The sequence below is a fragment of the Mesoplodon bidens genome (assembly GCF_964165515.1).
Source record: "Mesoplodon bidens genome assembly, chromosome: X".
NCBI classification, from domain to species: Eukaryota; Metazoa; Chordata; class Mammalia; order Artiodactyla; family Ziphiidae; genus Mesoplodon; species Mesoplodon bidens.
Genome location: NC_138163.1, coordinates 68201140 through 68217234, shown reverse-complemented (window position 1 = coordinate 68217234; position 16095 = coordinate 68201140). Strand labels below are relative to the sequence as shown.

At 36.3% G+C, this 16095-nt stretch overlaps 1 protein-coding gene across 2 annotated transcripts in view; it reads left to right on the top strand.

Moving 5' to 3' along the window:
• The window catches only part of DACH2 (dachshund family transcription factor 2), a gene marked incomplete at its 5' end in the record, with an annotated part of 684702 nt that overhangs the window by 656151 nt on the left and 12456 nt on the right, over positions 1–16095 (top strand). For both annotated transcript variants that reach the window (XM_081223202.1, XM_081223203.1), the window contains 2 exons: positions 2551–2697; positions 4569–4634. In XM_081223202.1, coding sequence (XP_081079328.1) covers positions 2551–2697; positions 4569–4634 — 213 coding nt within the window. The remainder of the gene's footprint in view (positions 1–2550; positions 2698–4568; positions 4635–16095) is intronic.

The window sequence follows — 16095 nt, the reverse complement described above, 5'->3', positions numbered from 1 at the left end:
CCGCTGCTTCTGAGACTGCTGGGAGAGAGTTCCCTTTCTCTTCTTTATTCTCACAGCTCCCGGGTCTCAGCTTTGGATTTGGCCCCGCCTCTGCTTGTAGGTCACCGGAGGGCGTCTGTTCTTTGCTCAGACAGGATGGTGTTAAATGAGCAGCTGCTTCAGGGACTCTGGCTCACTGAGGCTGATGGGAGGGAGGGTTACGGAGTGCAGGGCGAGCCTGTGGTGGCAGAGGCCAGCGTGAGTTGCACCAGCCCGTGGTGTGCCGTGCACTCTCCAGGGGAAGCTGTCCCTGGATCCCAGGACCCTGGCAATGGCGGGCTGCACAGGCTCCCTGTAAAGGGGGCATGTACAGTGACCTGCGCTCACTCACAGGCCTCTTGCTGGCAGCAGCAACAGCCCCAGCGTCCCACACCCATCTCTGGGGTCCGCGCTTTTAGCCACGGCTCACGCCTGTCTCTGTAGCCTCTTTAAGCAGTGCTCTTAATCCCCTCTCCTTGTGCACCAGGAAACAAAAAGTGAAGAAAAAGTCTCTTGCCTCTTCGGCAGGTCCTGTCATTTTCCCGGACTCCCTCCCGACTAGCCGTGGTGCACTAACCCCTTCAGGCTGTGTTCACGCCGGCAACCCCAGTCCTCTCCCTGCTCTCCATCCCAAGCCGGAGCCTCAGCTCCCAGCCCCGCCCGCCTCGGCGGGTGAGTAGACAAGCCTCTCGGGCTGGTGAGTGCTGGTTGGCACTGGTCCTCTGTGCGGGAATCTCTCCGTTTTGCCCTCCACACCTCTGTTGCTGTGCTCTCCTCCACTAGTCCAAAGCTTTCCCCCTCCGTCACCCGCAGTCTCCGCCCGTGAATGGGCTTCCTAGTGTTTGGAGACCTTTCCTCCTTCATGGCTCCCTCCCCCTGGTGCAGGTCCCGTCCAGTTCTTTTGTCTCTGTTTATTCTTTTTTCTTTTGCCCTATCCAGGTACGTGGGGAGTTTCTTGCCTTTTGGGAGGTCTGAGGTCTTCTGCCAGCGTTCAGTAGGTGTTTTGTAGGAGTTGTTCCACGTGTAGATGCATTTCTGGTGTATCTGTGGGGAGGAAGGTGATCTCCACGACTTACTCTTCCGCCATCTTCCCCTCTCCTCCCGCCATTGGTAATTTGATATGGATTGCATTGTATCTGTAGATTGGTTCCAGTGCCATAGTCATTTTCACAGTGTTGATTCTTCCAATCCAAGAGCATGGTATATCTCTTCATCTGTTTGTATTGTCTTTGATTTATTTCAACAGTGTTGTACAGTTTTCTGCATACAGTTCTTTTTACTCCTTAGGTAGGTTTATTCCTAGGTATTCTATTCTTTGTATTGCAATGGTAAATGGGAATGTTTCCTTAATTTCTATTTCTGATTTTTCATTGTTAGTGTATAGGAATGCAAGATATTTCTGTGCATTAATTTTGTATCCTGCTACTTTACTAAATTCATTGGTTAGCTCTAGTAGTTTTCTGGTAGCATCTTCAGGATTTTCTATCCATAGTATCATGTCATCTGCAAGCAGTGACAGTTTTACTTCTTCTTTCCCTGTTTGGATTCCTTTTTTTGTTTGTTTGTTTCTTTTTCTTCTCTGATTTCCGTGGCTAAAACTTCCAAAACTATGTTGAATTATAGTGGTGGAGTGAGCACCCTGTGTTGTTCCTGATCTTAAAGGAAGTGCTTTCGGTTTTTCACCAATGAGAAGGAAGTTGGCTGTGGGTTTCTCACAAATGGCTTTTATTATGTTGAGGTAGGTTCCCTCTATGCCCACTTTCTGGAGAGTTTTTATCCTAAATGGGTGTTGAATTTTGTCAAAAGTTTTTCTGCATCTATTGAGATTATCATATGGTTTTTATTCTTCAATTTTTTAGTATCACATTGATTGATTTCCATATATTGAAAAATCCTTGCATTCCTGGAATAAACCCCACTTGATCATGGTGTATGATCCTTTTAATGTGCTGTTGGATTCTGTTTGCTAGTATTTTGTTGAGGATTTTTACATCTATGTTCATCAGTGATATTGGCCTGTTTGTTTTTTGTGACACCTTTCTTTCGTTTTGGTATCAGGGTGATGGTGGCCTCATAGAATGTGTTTGGGAGTGTTTAAAGACATACAAAGTTTTGAAACTCAATAAATATCATTAGATTTTCTGTGTTTTGAAATATGTATAGGAATAACCTGATGAATAATAAGAATATTTTTCTTAATCAATTTATAAAATGTTTCAAGCTATCACTAAATTCCTGTAGTCAAAGTAGAAAACAATCTTCCGCCACTACTACCACCACCATACAAATACATGTATGGTGGTGGTAGAGCATACTTACTGGAGATGTGAAAGCAAAAATAAGTTGGTTGCGTGATAGAATACTCTTTGGTTGAGTCTAATGATAATTGGAATCAAAAGAAGGTAATCTTATGTTGACTCATACATTTATATATCTCTCTGAATCTGTATCTATGGTTTTTAATTCATCAAAACCGGCAACCTGATTTCAATGATTAAGCCTTTGCAAACTATTTCCGTTTCCATATTTTAGCTACCATGCAAAAGCGCCTGAAGAAGGAGAAAAAAGCAAAGAGAAAACTACAGGAAGCCTTGGAATTTGAATCAAAGCGAAGGGAGCAAGTGGAGCAAGCATTTAAGCAAGGCACTACCAGCAACAGTGGATTGAGGGTGTTGAAAGGTAATGTCTGTATTGCATCTTCACACTCAAGGTACACAAAGCAGAGAGAGGGAGAGAGCCAGGGAGGGAGAGAGGGAGAAGGAACAGAAGGAGGGAAGGAGGGAGTGAGGGAGAAGCTTTGTCCAGGAATACAGTAATTAAAAAATCAATTTGAGGCCAAGTGCTTTAGTTCATTAATTAAATCTGTCAAAATAAGCCCTATTCTGGGAGATATAAATAGTCTAGGAACAGGAAATCCTGCTTCTTTTTGCAGAAGAAGTAATATTGATAACTTCCCTGCACTTAAAATGTAAGTGTTTTAGGTCCATTCGTGTTAAAATATGCTGATGTTTGGTGTACTTTATTTTAATGAGCTTTAGAATGCTGGTTCATTTAATGCAGATTGCATCAGTGATGAGGGCTTAAAGAGTGCTTGGTTGAAAATGAATGTTCTAAGTAAATTCATGTAGCTCCTGTGAGAAGAGGTGCTTCTGTCATAAAATCTCTTGATTCCAAACTTTTCTGATTCCATTTTAAATTATGAAACCCCACAATATAATTTCATTTCATAGGCTATTCAAGTTTTTCTTTTAGAGCACACTAACAGCTGGTATATCTAACTGATGTGTGTGTGTAACAGGGATGAGCCTAAGAATATTATACACATGCATACACATACTACATACCTAATATGACACACACATGAACTAAAAGGGGGTTGCTTCAAGTGTCCCATGCTAAGAATGAATAGAGAATACTGTACAATGTTCAATCGTATTTTTATCTTTCCAAAAGTTCAGTTCCCTTTTTACTGTGACTGTCTTGGATCATTGTCCTCACAATCGATAGAAATACAGAGGTAGATTATTAGCTCATGACAGCCATGCCTCACTGAGAAGCAGGAGAGAGAAGATAAATAATAATACATCAATATCTCATACTGAGGAACATCTTAGACAGTGGGAGCCAGCAATGGGACCAACATTCTATGCACTCTAATTATTTGAGGCTCTGAACATGTAGCTCTGAGGAGGTTTGTCATTTTTCTTTTTACGTATTTAAAATGAACCCATATGTGAATTCCACTCTAGCTCCAGTGTTCTCTGTTATAAAGGAAAAGCAGCTGTTTCTACAACATGATGGTAACTTGTAGTCAAATCATTTCTTTCTCACATCAATCCTTGATGGATGATATATGGGCGCCTGTTATCACATTACCCAAGGGTGTCTGAGCAAATGTGTATATATATAGAAATGGCCATATTAAGCTATGCTTCATGTATATGAATAACTTTTAGATAACACATTTCATATTTAAAATTGAAAATAAAAAAGAAAACAACTCTTTGTTTCTTTTTCTCAACTTTTTTTGAAACAATTCATGTATCTCTTGGCCCCTAGGACCAGTACTAAATAAAGACCACAAATCATAGCCTGTGTTTTGGTGTTCATGTGCATTTAGCATAGAGATAATCTCATCATCTATCACATTTAACAAATGGAAAATATACCATAAGAATGGGGCACTTCTACTTCTGCAATTATATTCAATTTTTTTTTTTTTTATTTCACAGTCAGGGAACGTTACCTGATAGTCTGAGGGGGTTTTATGGACAGATTATTTTCCTGAGTTTTATCTTTAGAGTGTAAAATGAATAAATAAGTATTTACTATATACCTGGAAATATATGCCCAATTGTAAAATTCAGCTATGGTTTATAATTCTCCCTCCTACCATTAAAAACATATAGACATACAAAAAACAAAAACAAAATGCCACACAAAGTCTCATGTTATCTATAGGACCAAAACACTGGTGAACAGAGTTTTCACTTTAAATGGAATCAGGAAAAATAGAAATGTACCTTAATATTGAATGTCACTTCTTTCAGATGCTGGGATTCCAGATATTGAAATAGAAAACAGTGGAACTCCTCATGATGGTACTGCTATGCAAGGTACAGTAAACAGTGTACTTCTTTCTGTAAATGCTTAATATGTGACCCCTGGGTGTGGGAAGGGAATAAGCTCCTATGTTGATACTTTTCATATAAGGAAAATAAATAAGTTTAACTTTTCTTACTTCATGATAGAGGAAAAAGTTTGCAGTGTTTATTGAGACTATGCATTTAGGGACTAATAATTTTACATACACAATGTGAGCAAATTTCTTGTATGTTTATCCATTAAAAGGATGTACATTTATATGTTAGGCATATTCTAAAAATGCAAAATGTGAATATAATTTACCTTTCAGAAGTATAAAATAATATATTTTTTGAATCTTACTACTGTACTGTTTGTAAAAGTCACAGGTACAATAATCATAACCTATCAATATTTGCAAAGTATTCTAGGCAACATTTTTATCAGTATTTAAGTCCTGTTGCTAATTTTAGATACTTTTCAAAACCGACTAAATATGAAAATAAGAGCAGATCTTGTAATACATAATTTTCAGGATTCCCACAGCTGTTTAGATCCTTTATAATATTTTTAAAAGTATTTAGTAGTAAGAAAATAGGGAAAACAAATCAATATAGAGTCTCATTGGAGCGCAAAGAGAGCTACAAATAAAAATTGACCACTGGAGTTTTTCAGTGCCTTTCTAATGCAGTTTTCTAGCCCTCTGTATGCAGATTACATTGATTTTCACATTTATGTCTCACTCTAATAAAAAGGAAAAGGCATCTCCATGAGAAAACGACTTCCTAACTTTCAAAAAGGAAGACAGCCATAGAAAGGTTGCCTGCTGGATGTTTAACTAATCAGTGCATTTCCACGGTGTAATGACAGATATCTATGAAGGCAACAGAACTGGATGTGACCAAAAGATCCATGTGGGTTCATCTTTGGGTTACTATTTTGTATGGCAACTTCAGAAAATTTAGAAATCCTGACTCATGTAGTTTTGCACATCATCTTTGCAAAACCAGGAGTGTTAGAGATCATGGATCTTCTGGTAATGCCGGATTCTGCTGCAGCTGGATAGACCTAACTAATGCATTAACTTTTGTGAAAGCATGCATGCTTAGCTCACTCAATAAAGTTTTTTTCCGTTCTTTGTCCCTCTTTTGCTTACCTGCTTTCTTCCCTCAACTTAAAGGCTCTGTCTGTGTGAGCAAAGCCAATTTTGATGGGACTCAGTGTTTATCCAATCAGTACACCACAGTGAAACATATAAATAAAGCCCCACTAGTTGTGGTTGCCACCATAGATCTAAGATAGGGTTGAACAAGTCTGAAGCATTTGATCACTTCTGAATCTGTGACACATGCACATAGACCCAGTCTTTAAGGAGCATTGAGCTTGATTGAACCTACCTTTGTGGGATGTAAGGTCAGCTTTGTAACTGTAAGAGGTAAACAATCACTGGGTTGTATCTTTATTATCCTTTAATTATCCTTCATTATCCTTTAATCCTATACTCCCAATTTATTGCTGTTTGTTTAATATATATATATATATATATATATATATATATATATATATATATATATATATATATATATATATAATTCTTTTAGTTCACAGTAGTAACATCTTTCTACTAACTTTCTAACTCTGAGATAAATATAAATTTTTGAACTCTCCTAAAGTTGTTGCTTCATTTCCATTCAACAAACAACAGATAACTTATCCATGGAAGGTCAGTTAGGCGATATAAGGAAAAGCTAGATTCACTATTTGGCTCAGTATTTTTATTTTAATGGAGTCTGCAAAGAATGGCTTTTACATATTAATTTGTGATTAGGAGAGGACACATTTAATATTTGTTTTCAGTGAGCATGCTTTTACTAAGCTCTCCTAGTTTTTACTGGGTAAACAAGAGAGAATTAGCTCTACCTTTAAAATGATTGAGATGGAACATATTTTAAAGCAAGGGGATTAACTTTTATATATATTTTTCAAATTACAAATCAAATTGTCTAGCATTTGTGATTAATATTTTCAATATATGGTAAAGTATGGTGAGTTAATAATTCTTACTAAATGTCTGCCTTTTAGGTTATGTTAAATAGTATTCTTGATAAAAGTGGTAAAAATGAAAAAGTACACATTCTCACATCTCTTAGCACAGCATTTAAGCATGGTAAATGATAAAGTCCCTATCATGAATGTATGAAAAACTAGAGTAAATGCCTTGCATTAATATGAGAGTAGAGTCAAAATTTAATATCTAAAATAAATTATTTTATGAGCAAAACCAATTTATTCTATTCCAGGGGAATAGGTGCCAGACAATATTATCAGAGTTAAATATAATTATCAAATCAATCAATTCAAATAATTACCAAAAAAACTCAATAATATTACTTTTTTGTTTAAGATGTTCAGAATTGAAAGATTACTTTTATATGTACCTATGAACTAGAGAAAATATATTATGCTTGGAAAACAAAATGCAAGCTTAACCATTGTTTTTCCATTCTGCCTAATAACTTTGTTCTTGTGTGTTATCGTTCCTTTCTTTTGTGACATATTTTGATACTGTTTTCATCTTTTTCACTTCCCTCAATTACCCATTTTTTAACTTGGAAGATTATTTCCCAGCATTGTTTGTGAGGTTCAATTAATGCATACCAATCCAATGCCATTTCACCAACTCATTTTCATCACAACAAACAATTCCAGCATCAGTGAAGCCTTTTCCTATTGTCAATAGCTCTACTGGATAGAAATCTATTATTCTCTTTCTCTGAAATTCAGTTAGTTGCTTTGAGACATTTCCTTAAGAGGACTTGGAAGAATGTTGCTTGGCCATCATTAGAAGTAATAAAGTCATATATGGGAGCTGTCGCTGGAGGTCCAGTGGTTAAGACTCCGTGTTTCCAATGCAACGGGCGCAGGTTTGATCCCTGGTCAGGGAACAAAGATCCCACATGCCACGTGGTGTGGCCAAATAAGTAAATAAATAGTAAAATAACTAAAAAAACCCCCAAAAAACCCTTAAAAAGCTCATATATAGTTTTATGATAATTTCCACAAACTGCCCATGTACTAGTATTCTTATATGTATTCTAAATCTCTTCAGGTTAGTTATTTTATGTCTTTTATGCTTTGAATGTTTGACAGACAAGGTACCATGCATAGACCACTTTCTGATAAAAGGATTTCTGTATCCCTGATATTTTAGTAGTCTATGATAGCAACTCCTCCTGTATATTTTAAGGTGATTAAAACATGAATACGCACCCACTCTGATAGCGGTGTCCACTATTGCTGGCAGTGAAGGATATACACTAGTATCCTCCCACACATATTCCCATAACTCAGTTGGGGGCCCATAAGACAGAACATCAACCATCTTACCAATCAATCTCCATTTCACATAAAATAAACACACCAGGTGTCATTAAGTGTACCTTCAGATCAATGATTTTTGCAAATGACATTCAAGTACCATTTGTGTAGTGCATTTTTGCTGATAAAAGCAAATTAAATTAGCACAACAACAAGTGAGCTGATAAAAACTAAAACCAAACAGCAGTACCATTAGCTAACAAAGTAATATTTTCTCTTTACTGCATTCTGCCATTTAGTTATTATCCTATTGGAAATCTAATTATAATCCTTTTACTCCCTAGTCAAACTTCACAGTTTTTGCAAGCTTAGCACTGACAAGTGATTTCATTACCTTTGATTGCCCGTGCCCCGATTGACTTAACTTCACTTGGAGACCTAAAAGCCCTCTCAGTTTCTTAGATTCCCTGTTTGCACATTACAACAACAGCTCCTTTAATTAATTAGCATGAACAGCAGTAACATGAACTGCTGAACAGAAAATAACATCATTTTATGATCACAGGGAGACTTCTCCTTTTGCATGTTTATACCTTAGTTAACTTTTGTATGACTATATTTCATTGTTAGGAGCTACTGGTACAGTGCATGTTTCTTTAGTTTTTGAAAATTGATATCATGATCTTAATAATAATAATATATAAAACAAATCCAGAATATGAAACTTCTATATTTTAGAAAACAGACAACAGCCTTCATGAACTGACTTTCTAGTAACAAAATAAAATAACTTTTAAAAAAGTTCAGAGGAAATAACATCATAAAGTACAAGGGCACACAATGACACATTGCTCCCATTTCTGCCACTGCATTTGTTTGGGAAAAAGAACAAAACAATACAAAAAAGCTAGGAGCTGCTTTTTCAAGAGGAATGTCAATATCTTTGAATAATTTTTACATTAGCTTTTTTGCCTACATGCTTGACAATGACACAAAATGGTTTAACACTGGAATATATTTTTCATCTGATATTTTTTTCAGATATATGGTGGAATCTTGAATAATTTTCCCTTCTTTTTGATACTAACACACCAGAAGTAGATAAGAAATCCAACCTACATGTCAAAGCTAAGCAAAATTTGATGTAAAAAATAAACATATTAAACCATTTGTTCCCTCGGAACCATTTCTGTTTAGAAAAAAATGTGGGAGCTTAATCAAAGAGTATAAACTTACCGTTCTGATATGTAAAATCCATGATCTCATCTATGCAGCATTTGGTGAAGATGCCACTGAAGAATTAAAGCAAAGTGACTAAAGTGTTATTTGACTCTAAAAGCAACAAACACAATTTTTACATCTCTATGTTAATAAGAACACATATTTTACAATGTAATTTAATATACATATATTTATAGTATAGAATTTTAAATATATTTATACTATGAAATATATATGAATATGTATATTCTTATCTATCTTCTCAAAATCAATTTGAACAGTGTTTATCCTTCCTTGACCTTTGATACCTCATTATCTTCTCTCTTTGCTGCTCACTTGGTAACTAAAACTACATTTTTCCAAAGAGATTAAGATGCCATACCAATATTGATTGAAAACAATTACCCTTGGGCTAAGATTGTCATTGCAAGATTTGATAAAATAGCAAGGAAAGTGATGGTAGAGGCAAGTAAGGGGACTGGAAAAGAGAAATCAACATATGATTTCTTGCCATGTATGTGATATGACAAGAAAAACTAAAAGGAGACCAGATAGAATTTCTCTACAGGCTTTTCTCCTAACTCCCACCAGAGTGTGGTTTACATCTTTCTCTAGGGGGTCTATAGACTATTTCCTGCCCTACCCTCATAACCATTTATTTCCCTCCCCTTTAATGTCTTCTCCTGTGTTGAAAGATATACATAAGCACTATAATATTCCCATTGTTAAGTAGAAATGTTCTCTTACAAAGTAGAAATACATAGCATGCCAGCGATTAGAAGGATTGTGGGAAGTGGGTCATCTTTCCTCATAAATATGTCCTTTAAGAGTGGGAGACTTTTACCACCCAGAGAAACTTTACTGCAACTGCCATCATAGAGTGTGAAAAGGCTGTAGCACACACCCCACAGAAAAAAATCCTAGCATCTTTCTCTAAAGCAGCAACATATTTTTCCTGTAAGATTCATTAGATGGCCTCATTCTTTTTCCTTTCTATCCCAGGAAGTATTGTCTTTCATTTTCTTCATCCTCCACAGGATCTTTATTTTAACTGATGGTACCTCCCAGCCCATGTCATACTTCTTTGCTGTGAAATACCTGTCAGATTATAGAACACATTATGATTCTATTTCTTTATTAGGAGAATGTGATAAACATTACTTGATACTTTAGGGCCTGGTTTTCATGGAGTAGCTTGCACCACTGACCACTGTATTGTTAAAAGAATATTTGCAGTGACTAAAAGGCTGTCATGCTAATTATGATGACAACATAAAATATCATCTACAGATCTAAGACTTACAAGTCTAACTGTATCTCACTCACATAATAGATGAAATTGTAGTTGTAGGGATAGCAAGATAGTCAGACTTGCAAGACAAAATATCAATAGGTTTTTCTGCTACTAAGCGTTTTACAGTCTACAGGGCTAATTCATTAATTAACAGGTCTTTCTGACTATAGTATAGGAAGAGTTGTTTTTCTGACTATAGTATAGGAAGAGTTGTTTAACTCAACTTGAATAACTGTTTAACTAGTCACTTTATACCCCATCCTCCTTACATATGCAATACATTTTTTTAAGCTGAAGAGTCACCCTATCCCACCTACCAACCCAGATACACCTAAGGAAAATGCAAAAGGAAAGCCTTTCTTGAATTAAAAGTTTAAGTTTTATTTTTCACTTTCACATCTCTGTTTTAAACAAGAAAACAGAGAGCATTTTCATAGAAGGCTGTAATCAGAGGCCACTGTTGTCACATCACTGAAAAAATAGAATTATTATATTACTGACATGTTGATGTGTGATGGTTCTATGCCAAGATGCTTATCACACTTGGAATGAGGAATTGATATTCTAAAATTGGAACAGTGAAAAAGAAAGACAATACCTAATATTTGTAAAACCTGGTGAAATTTTGCCTTTTTTTCTTTTTTGGGGGGCTTAATTTTAAAAGGTAATTTATTGGGTGACTTAACTGACACTTCGAAGGACAGATTCAGACCTGGCTGGATCCAGAAACCCAAATAATAAATCCATTCAAAATGTCTCCCTTCCCAGTTTCTCCCAGTCTCCCTTCACTTTGAAGACTTTGATATTTCTTTTTAGATTTGACTAGGTTTTCTTGTTCCATTGCATAAAATGTTGCAAGTCCAGGCTTACTGCTAGCTCTCTCATTGGTAACATATTCCATCAAAAAGAAGAACTTGTCTTTGTGCCTTTCTTTTTCTTTTTCTTTTTTTTATGAATTCAAAATTTAGTACACAACTGTAGTTAATCAAACCAATGTGTTACCAGCATAAGAATAGATATACAGACAGATGGAATACAATTAAAAGTCCAGATTTTAACTAATACATCTGTGTCCAATTGATTTTTTTTTGCATTTTAACTTATTTTTTTTATTAGTTTCTGCTTTATAACAAAGTGAATCAGTCATACATATACATCTGTTCCCACATCCCTTCCCTCATGCATCTCCCTCCCTCTGACCCTCCCTATCCCACCCCTCCAGGCGGTCACAAAGCACTGAGCTGATCTCCCTGTGCTCTGCGGCTGCTTCCCACTATCTATCTACCTAACGTTTGGTAGTGTATATATGTCCATGCCTCTCTTTCGCTTTGTCACAGCTTACCCTTCCCCCGCCCGATATCCTCAAGTCCATTCTCAAGTAGATCTATGTCTTTATTCCCGTTTTACCCCTACGTTCTTCATGACATTTTTTTTTAATTCCATATATATGTGTCAGCATACGGTATTTGTCTTTCTCTTTCTGACTTACTTCACTCTGTATGACAGACTCTAGGTCTATCCACCTCATTACAAATAGCTCAGTTTCGTTTCTTTTTATGGCTGAGTAATATTCCATTGAATATATGTGCCACATCTTTATCCATTCATCCGATGATGGACACTTAGGTTGTTTCCAGCTCCGGGCTATTGTGAATAGAGCTGCAATGAACATTTTGGTACATGTCTCTTTTGGAATTATGGTTTTCTTAGGGTATATGCCTAGTAGTGGGATTGCTGGGTCACATGGTAGTTCTATTTGTAGTTTTATAAGGAACCTCCATACTGTTCTCCATAGTGGCTGTACCAATTCACATTCGCACCAGCAGTGCAAGAGTGTTCCCTTTTCTCCACACCTTCTCCAGCATTTATAGTTTCTAGATTTATTGATAATGGCCATTCTGACTGGTGTGAGATGATATCTCATTGTAGTTTTGATTTGCATTTCTCTAATGATTAATGATGTTGAGCATTCTTTCATGTGTTTGTTGGCAGTCTGTATATCTTCTTTGGAGAAATGCCTATTTAAGTCTTCTGCCCATTTTTGGATTAGGTTGTTTGATTTTTTGCTATTGAGCTGCATGAGCTGTTTTCAAATTTTGGAGATTAATCCTTCGTCAGTTGCTTCATTTGCAAATATTTTCTCCCATTCTGAGGGTTGTCTTTTGGTCTTGTTTATGGTTTCCTTTGCTGTGAAAAAGCTTTGAAGTTTCATTAGGTCCCATGTGTTTATCTTTGTTTTTATTTCCATTTCTCTAGGAGGTGGGTCCAAAAGGATCGTGTTGTGATTTATGTTTTAGAGTGTTCTGCCTATGTTTTCCTCTAAGAATTTGATAGTTTCTGGCCTTACATTTAGGTCTTTAATCCATTTTGTGCTTATTTTTGTGTATGGTGTTAGGGAATGATCTAATCTCATACTTTTACATGTCCCTGTCCAGTTTCCCCAACACCACTATTGAAGAGGCTGTCCTTTCTCCACTGTACACTCCTGCCTCTTTTATCAAAGATAAGTTGACCATATGTGCGTGGGTTTCTCTCTGAACTTTCTATCCTCCTCCATTGATCTATCTTTCTGTTTTTGTGCCAGTACCACACTGTCTTGATTACTGTAGCTTTGTAGTATAGTCTGAAGTCAGGGAGCCTGATTCCTCCAGCTCCATTTTTCGTTCTCAAGATTGCTTTGGCTATTCGGGGTCTTTTATTTTTCCAAACAAATTTTGAAATTTTTTGTTCTATTTCTGTGAAAAATGCCAGTGGTAGTTTGATAGGGATTGCATTGAATCTGTAGATTGCTTTGGGTAGTAGAGTCATTTTCACAATATTGATTCTTCCAATCCAGGAGCATGGTATATCTCTCCATCTATTTGTATCATCTTTAATTTCTTTCATCAGTGTCTTATAGTTTTCTGCATACAGGTCCTTAGGTAGGTTTATTCCTAGATATTTTATTCTTTTTGTTGCAATGGTAAATGGGAGTGTTTTCTTGAATTAATTTTTAGATTTTTCATCATTAGTGTACAGGAATGCCAGAGATTTCTGTGCATTAATTTTGTGTCCTGCTACTTTACCAAATTCATTGATTAGCTCTAGTAGTTTTCTGGTAGCATCTTTAGGATTCTCTATGTATAGTATCATGTCATCTGCAAACAGTGACAGCTTTACTTCTTCTTTTCCAATTTGGATTCGTTTATTTCCTTTTCTTCTCTGATTGCTGTGCCTAAAACTTCCAAAACTATTTTGAATAAGAGTGGTGAGAGTGGGCAGTCTTGTCTTGTTCCTGATCTTAGTGGAAATGGTTTCAGTTTTTCACCACTGAGGACAATGTTGGCTGTGGGTTTGTCATTTAAGGCCTTTATTATGTTGAGGAAAGTTCCCTCTATGCCTACTTTCTGCAGGGTTTTTATCATAAATGAGTGTTGAATTTTGTCGAAAGCTTTCTCTGCATCTATTGAGATGATCATATGTTTTTTCTCCTTCAACTTGTTAATATGGTGTATCACATTGATTGATTTGCGTATATTGAAGAATCCTTGCATTCCTGGAAAAAACCCCACTTGATCATGGTGTATGATCCTTTTAATGTGCTCTTGGATTCTGTTTGCTAGTATTTTGATGAGGATTTTTGCATCTATGTTCATCAGTGATATTGGCCTGTAGTTCTGTTTCTTTGTGACATCCTTCCCTGGTTTTGGTAACAAGGTGATGGTGGCCTCGTAGAATGAGTTTGGGAGTGTTCCTTCCTCTTTAATTCTTTGGAAGAGTTTGAGAAGGATGGGTGTGAGCTCTTCTCTAAATGGTTGATAGAATTCGCCTGTGAAGCCACCTGGTCTTGGGCTTTTGTTTGTTGGAAGATTTTTAATCACAGTTTCAATTTCTGTGCTTGTGATTGGTCTATTCATATTTTCTATTTCTTCCTGATTCAGTCTTGGCAGATTGTGCATTTCTAAGAATTTGTCCATTTCTTCCAGGTTGTCCATTTTATTGGCATAGTGTTTCTTGTAGTAATCTCTCATGATCTTTTTTTTATTTCTGCAGTGTCAGTTGTTACTTCTCCTTTTTCATTTCTATTTCTATTGATTTGAGTCTTCTCCCTTTTTTTCTTGATGAGTCTGGCTAATGGTTTGTCAATTTTCTTTATCTTCTCAAAGAAGCAGCTTTTAGTTTTATTGATCTTTGCTATCATTTCCTTCATTTCTTTTTCATTTATTTCTGATCTGATCTTTATGATTTCTTTCCTTCTGCTAACTTTGGCGTTTTTTTGTTCTTCTTTCTCTAATTGCTTTAGGTGTAGTGTCATGTTGTTTACTCGAGATGTTTCCTGTTTCTTAAGGTGGGATTGTATTGCTATAAACTTCCCCCTTAGAACTGCCTTTGCTGCGTCCCATAGGATTTGGGTCATCGTGTCACCATTGTCATTTGTTTCTAGGTATTTTTTTAATTTCCTCTTTGATTTCTTCAGTGATCACTTTGTTACTGAGTAGTGTATTGTTTAGCCTCCATGTGTTTGTATTTTTTACAGATCTTTTCCTGTAATTGATGTCTAGTCTCATAGCATTGTGGCCGGAAAAGATACTTGATACAATTTCAATTTTCTTAAATTTACCAAGGCTTGATTTGTGACCCAAGATATGATCTATCCTGGAGAATGTTCCATGAGCACTTGACAAAAATGTGTATTCTGTTGTTTTTGGATGGAATATCCTATAAATATCAATTAAGGCCATCTTGTTTAATGTATCATTTAAAGCTTGTGTTTTCTTATTTATTTTCATTTTGGATGATCTGACCATTCGTGAAAGTGGGGTGTTAAAGTCCCCTACTATGAGTGTGTTACTGTCAATTTCCCCTTTTATGGCTGTTAGTATTTGCCTTATGTATTGAGGTGCTCCTATGTTGGGTGCATAAATATTTACAATTGTTATATCTTCTTCTTGGATCGATCCCTTTATCGTTATGTAGTGTCCTTCCTTGTCTCTTCTAATAGTCTTTATTTTAAAGTCTATTTTGTCTGATATAAGAATTGCTACTCCAGCTTTCTTTTGATTTCCATTTGCATGGAATATCTTTTTCCATCCCCTTACTTTCAATCTGTATGTGTCTCTAGGTCTGAAGTGGGTCTCTTGTAGGCAGAATATGTATGGGTCTTGTTTTTGTATCCATTCAGCCAATCTGTGTCTTTTGGTGGGAGCATTTAGTCCATTTACATTTAAGGTAATTATTGATATGTATGTTCCTATTCCCATTTCCTTAATTGCTTTGGGTTCGTTATTGTAGATATATTCCTTCTGTTGTATTTCTTGCCTAGAGAAGTTCCTTTAGCATTTGTTGTAAAGCTGGTTTGGTGGTGCTGAACTCTCTGAGCTTTTGCTTGTCTGTAAACCTTTTAATTTCTCCATCAAATCTGAATGAGATCCTTGCTGGGTAGAGTAATCTTGGTTGCAGGTTTCTCTCCTTCATCACTTTAATTATGTGCTGCCACTTCCTTCTGGCTTGTAGAGTTTCTGCTGAGTGATCAGCTGTTATCCTGATGGGGGTTCCCTAGTGTGTTATTTGTTGTTTTTGCCTTGCTGCTTTTAATATGATTTCTTTGTGTTTAATTTTTGACAGTTTGATTAATATGTGTCTTGGCGTATTTCTCCTTGGATTTATTCTGTATGGGACTC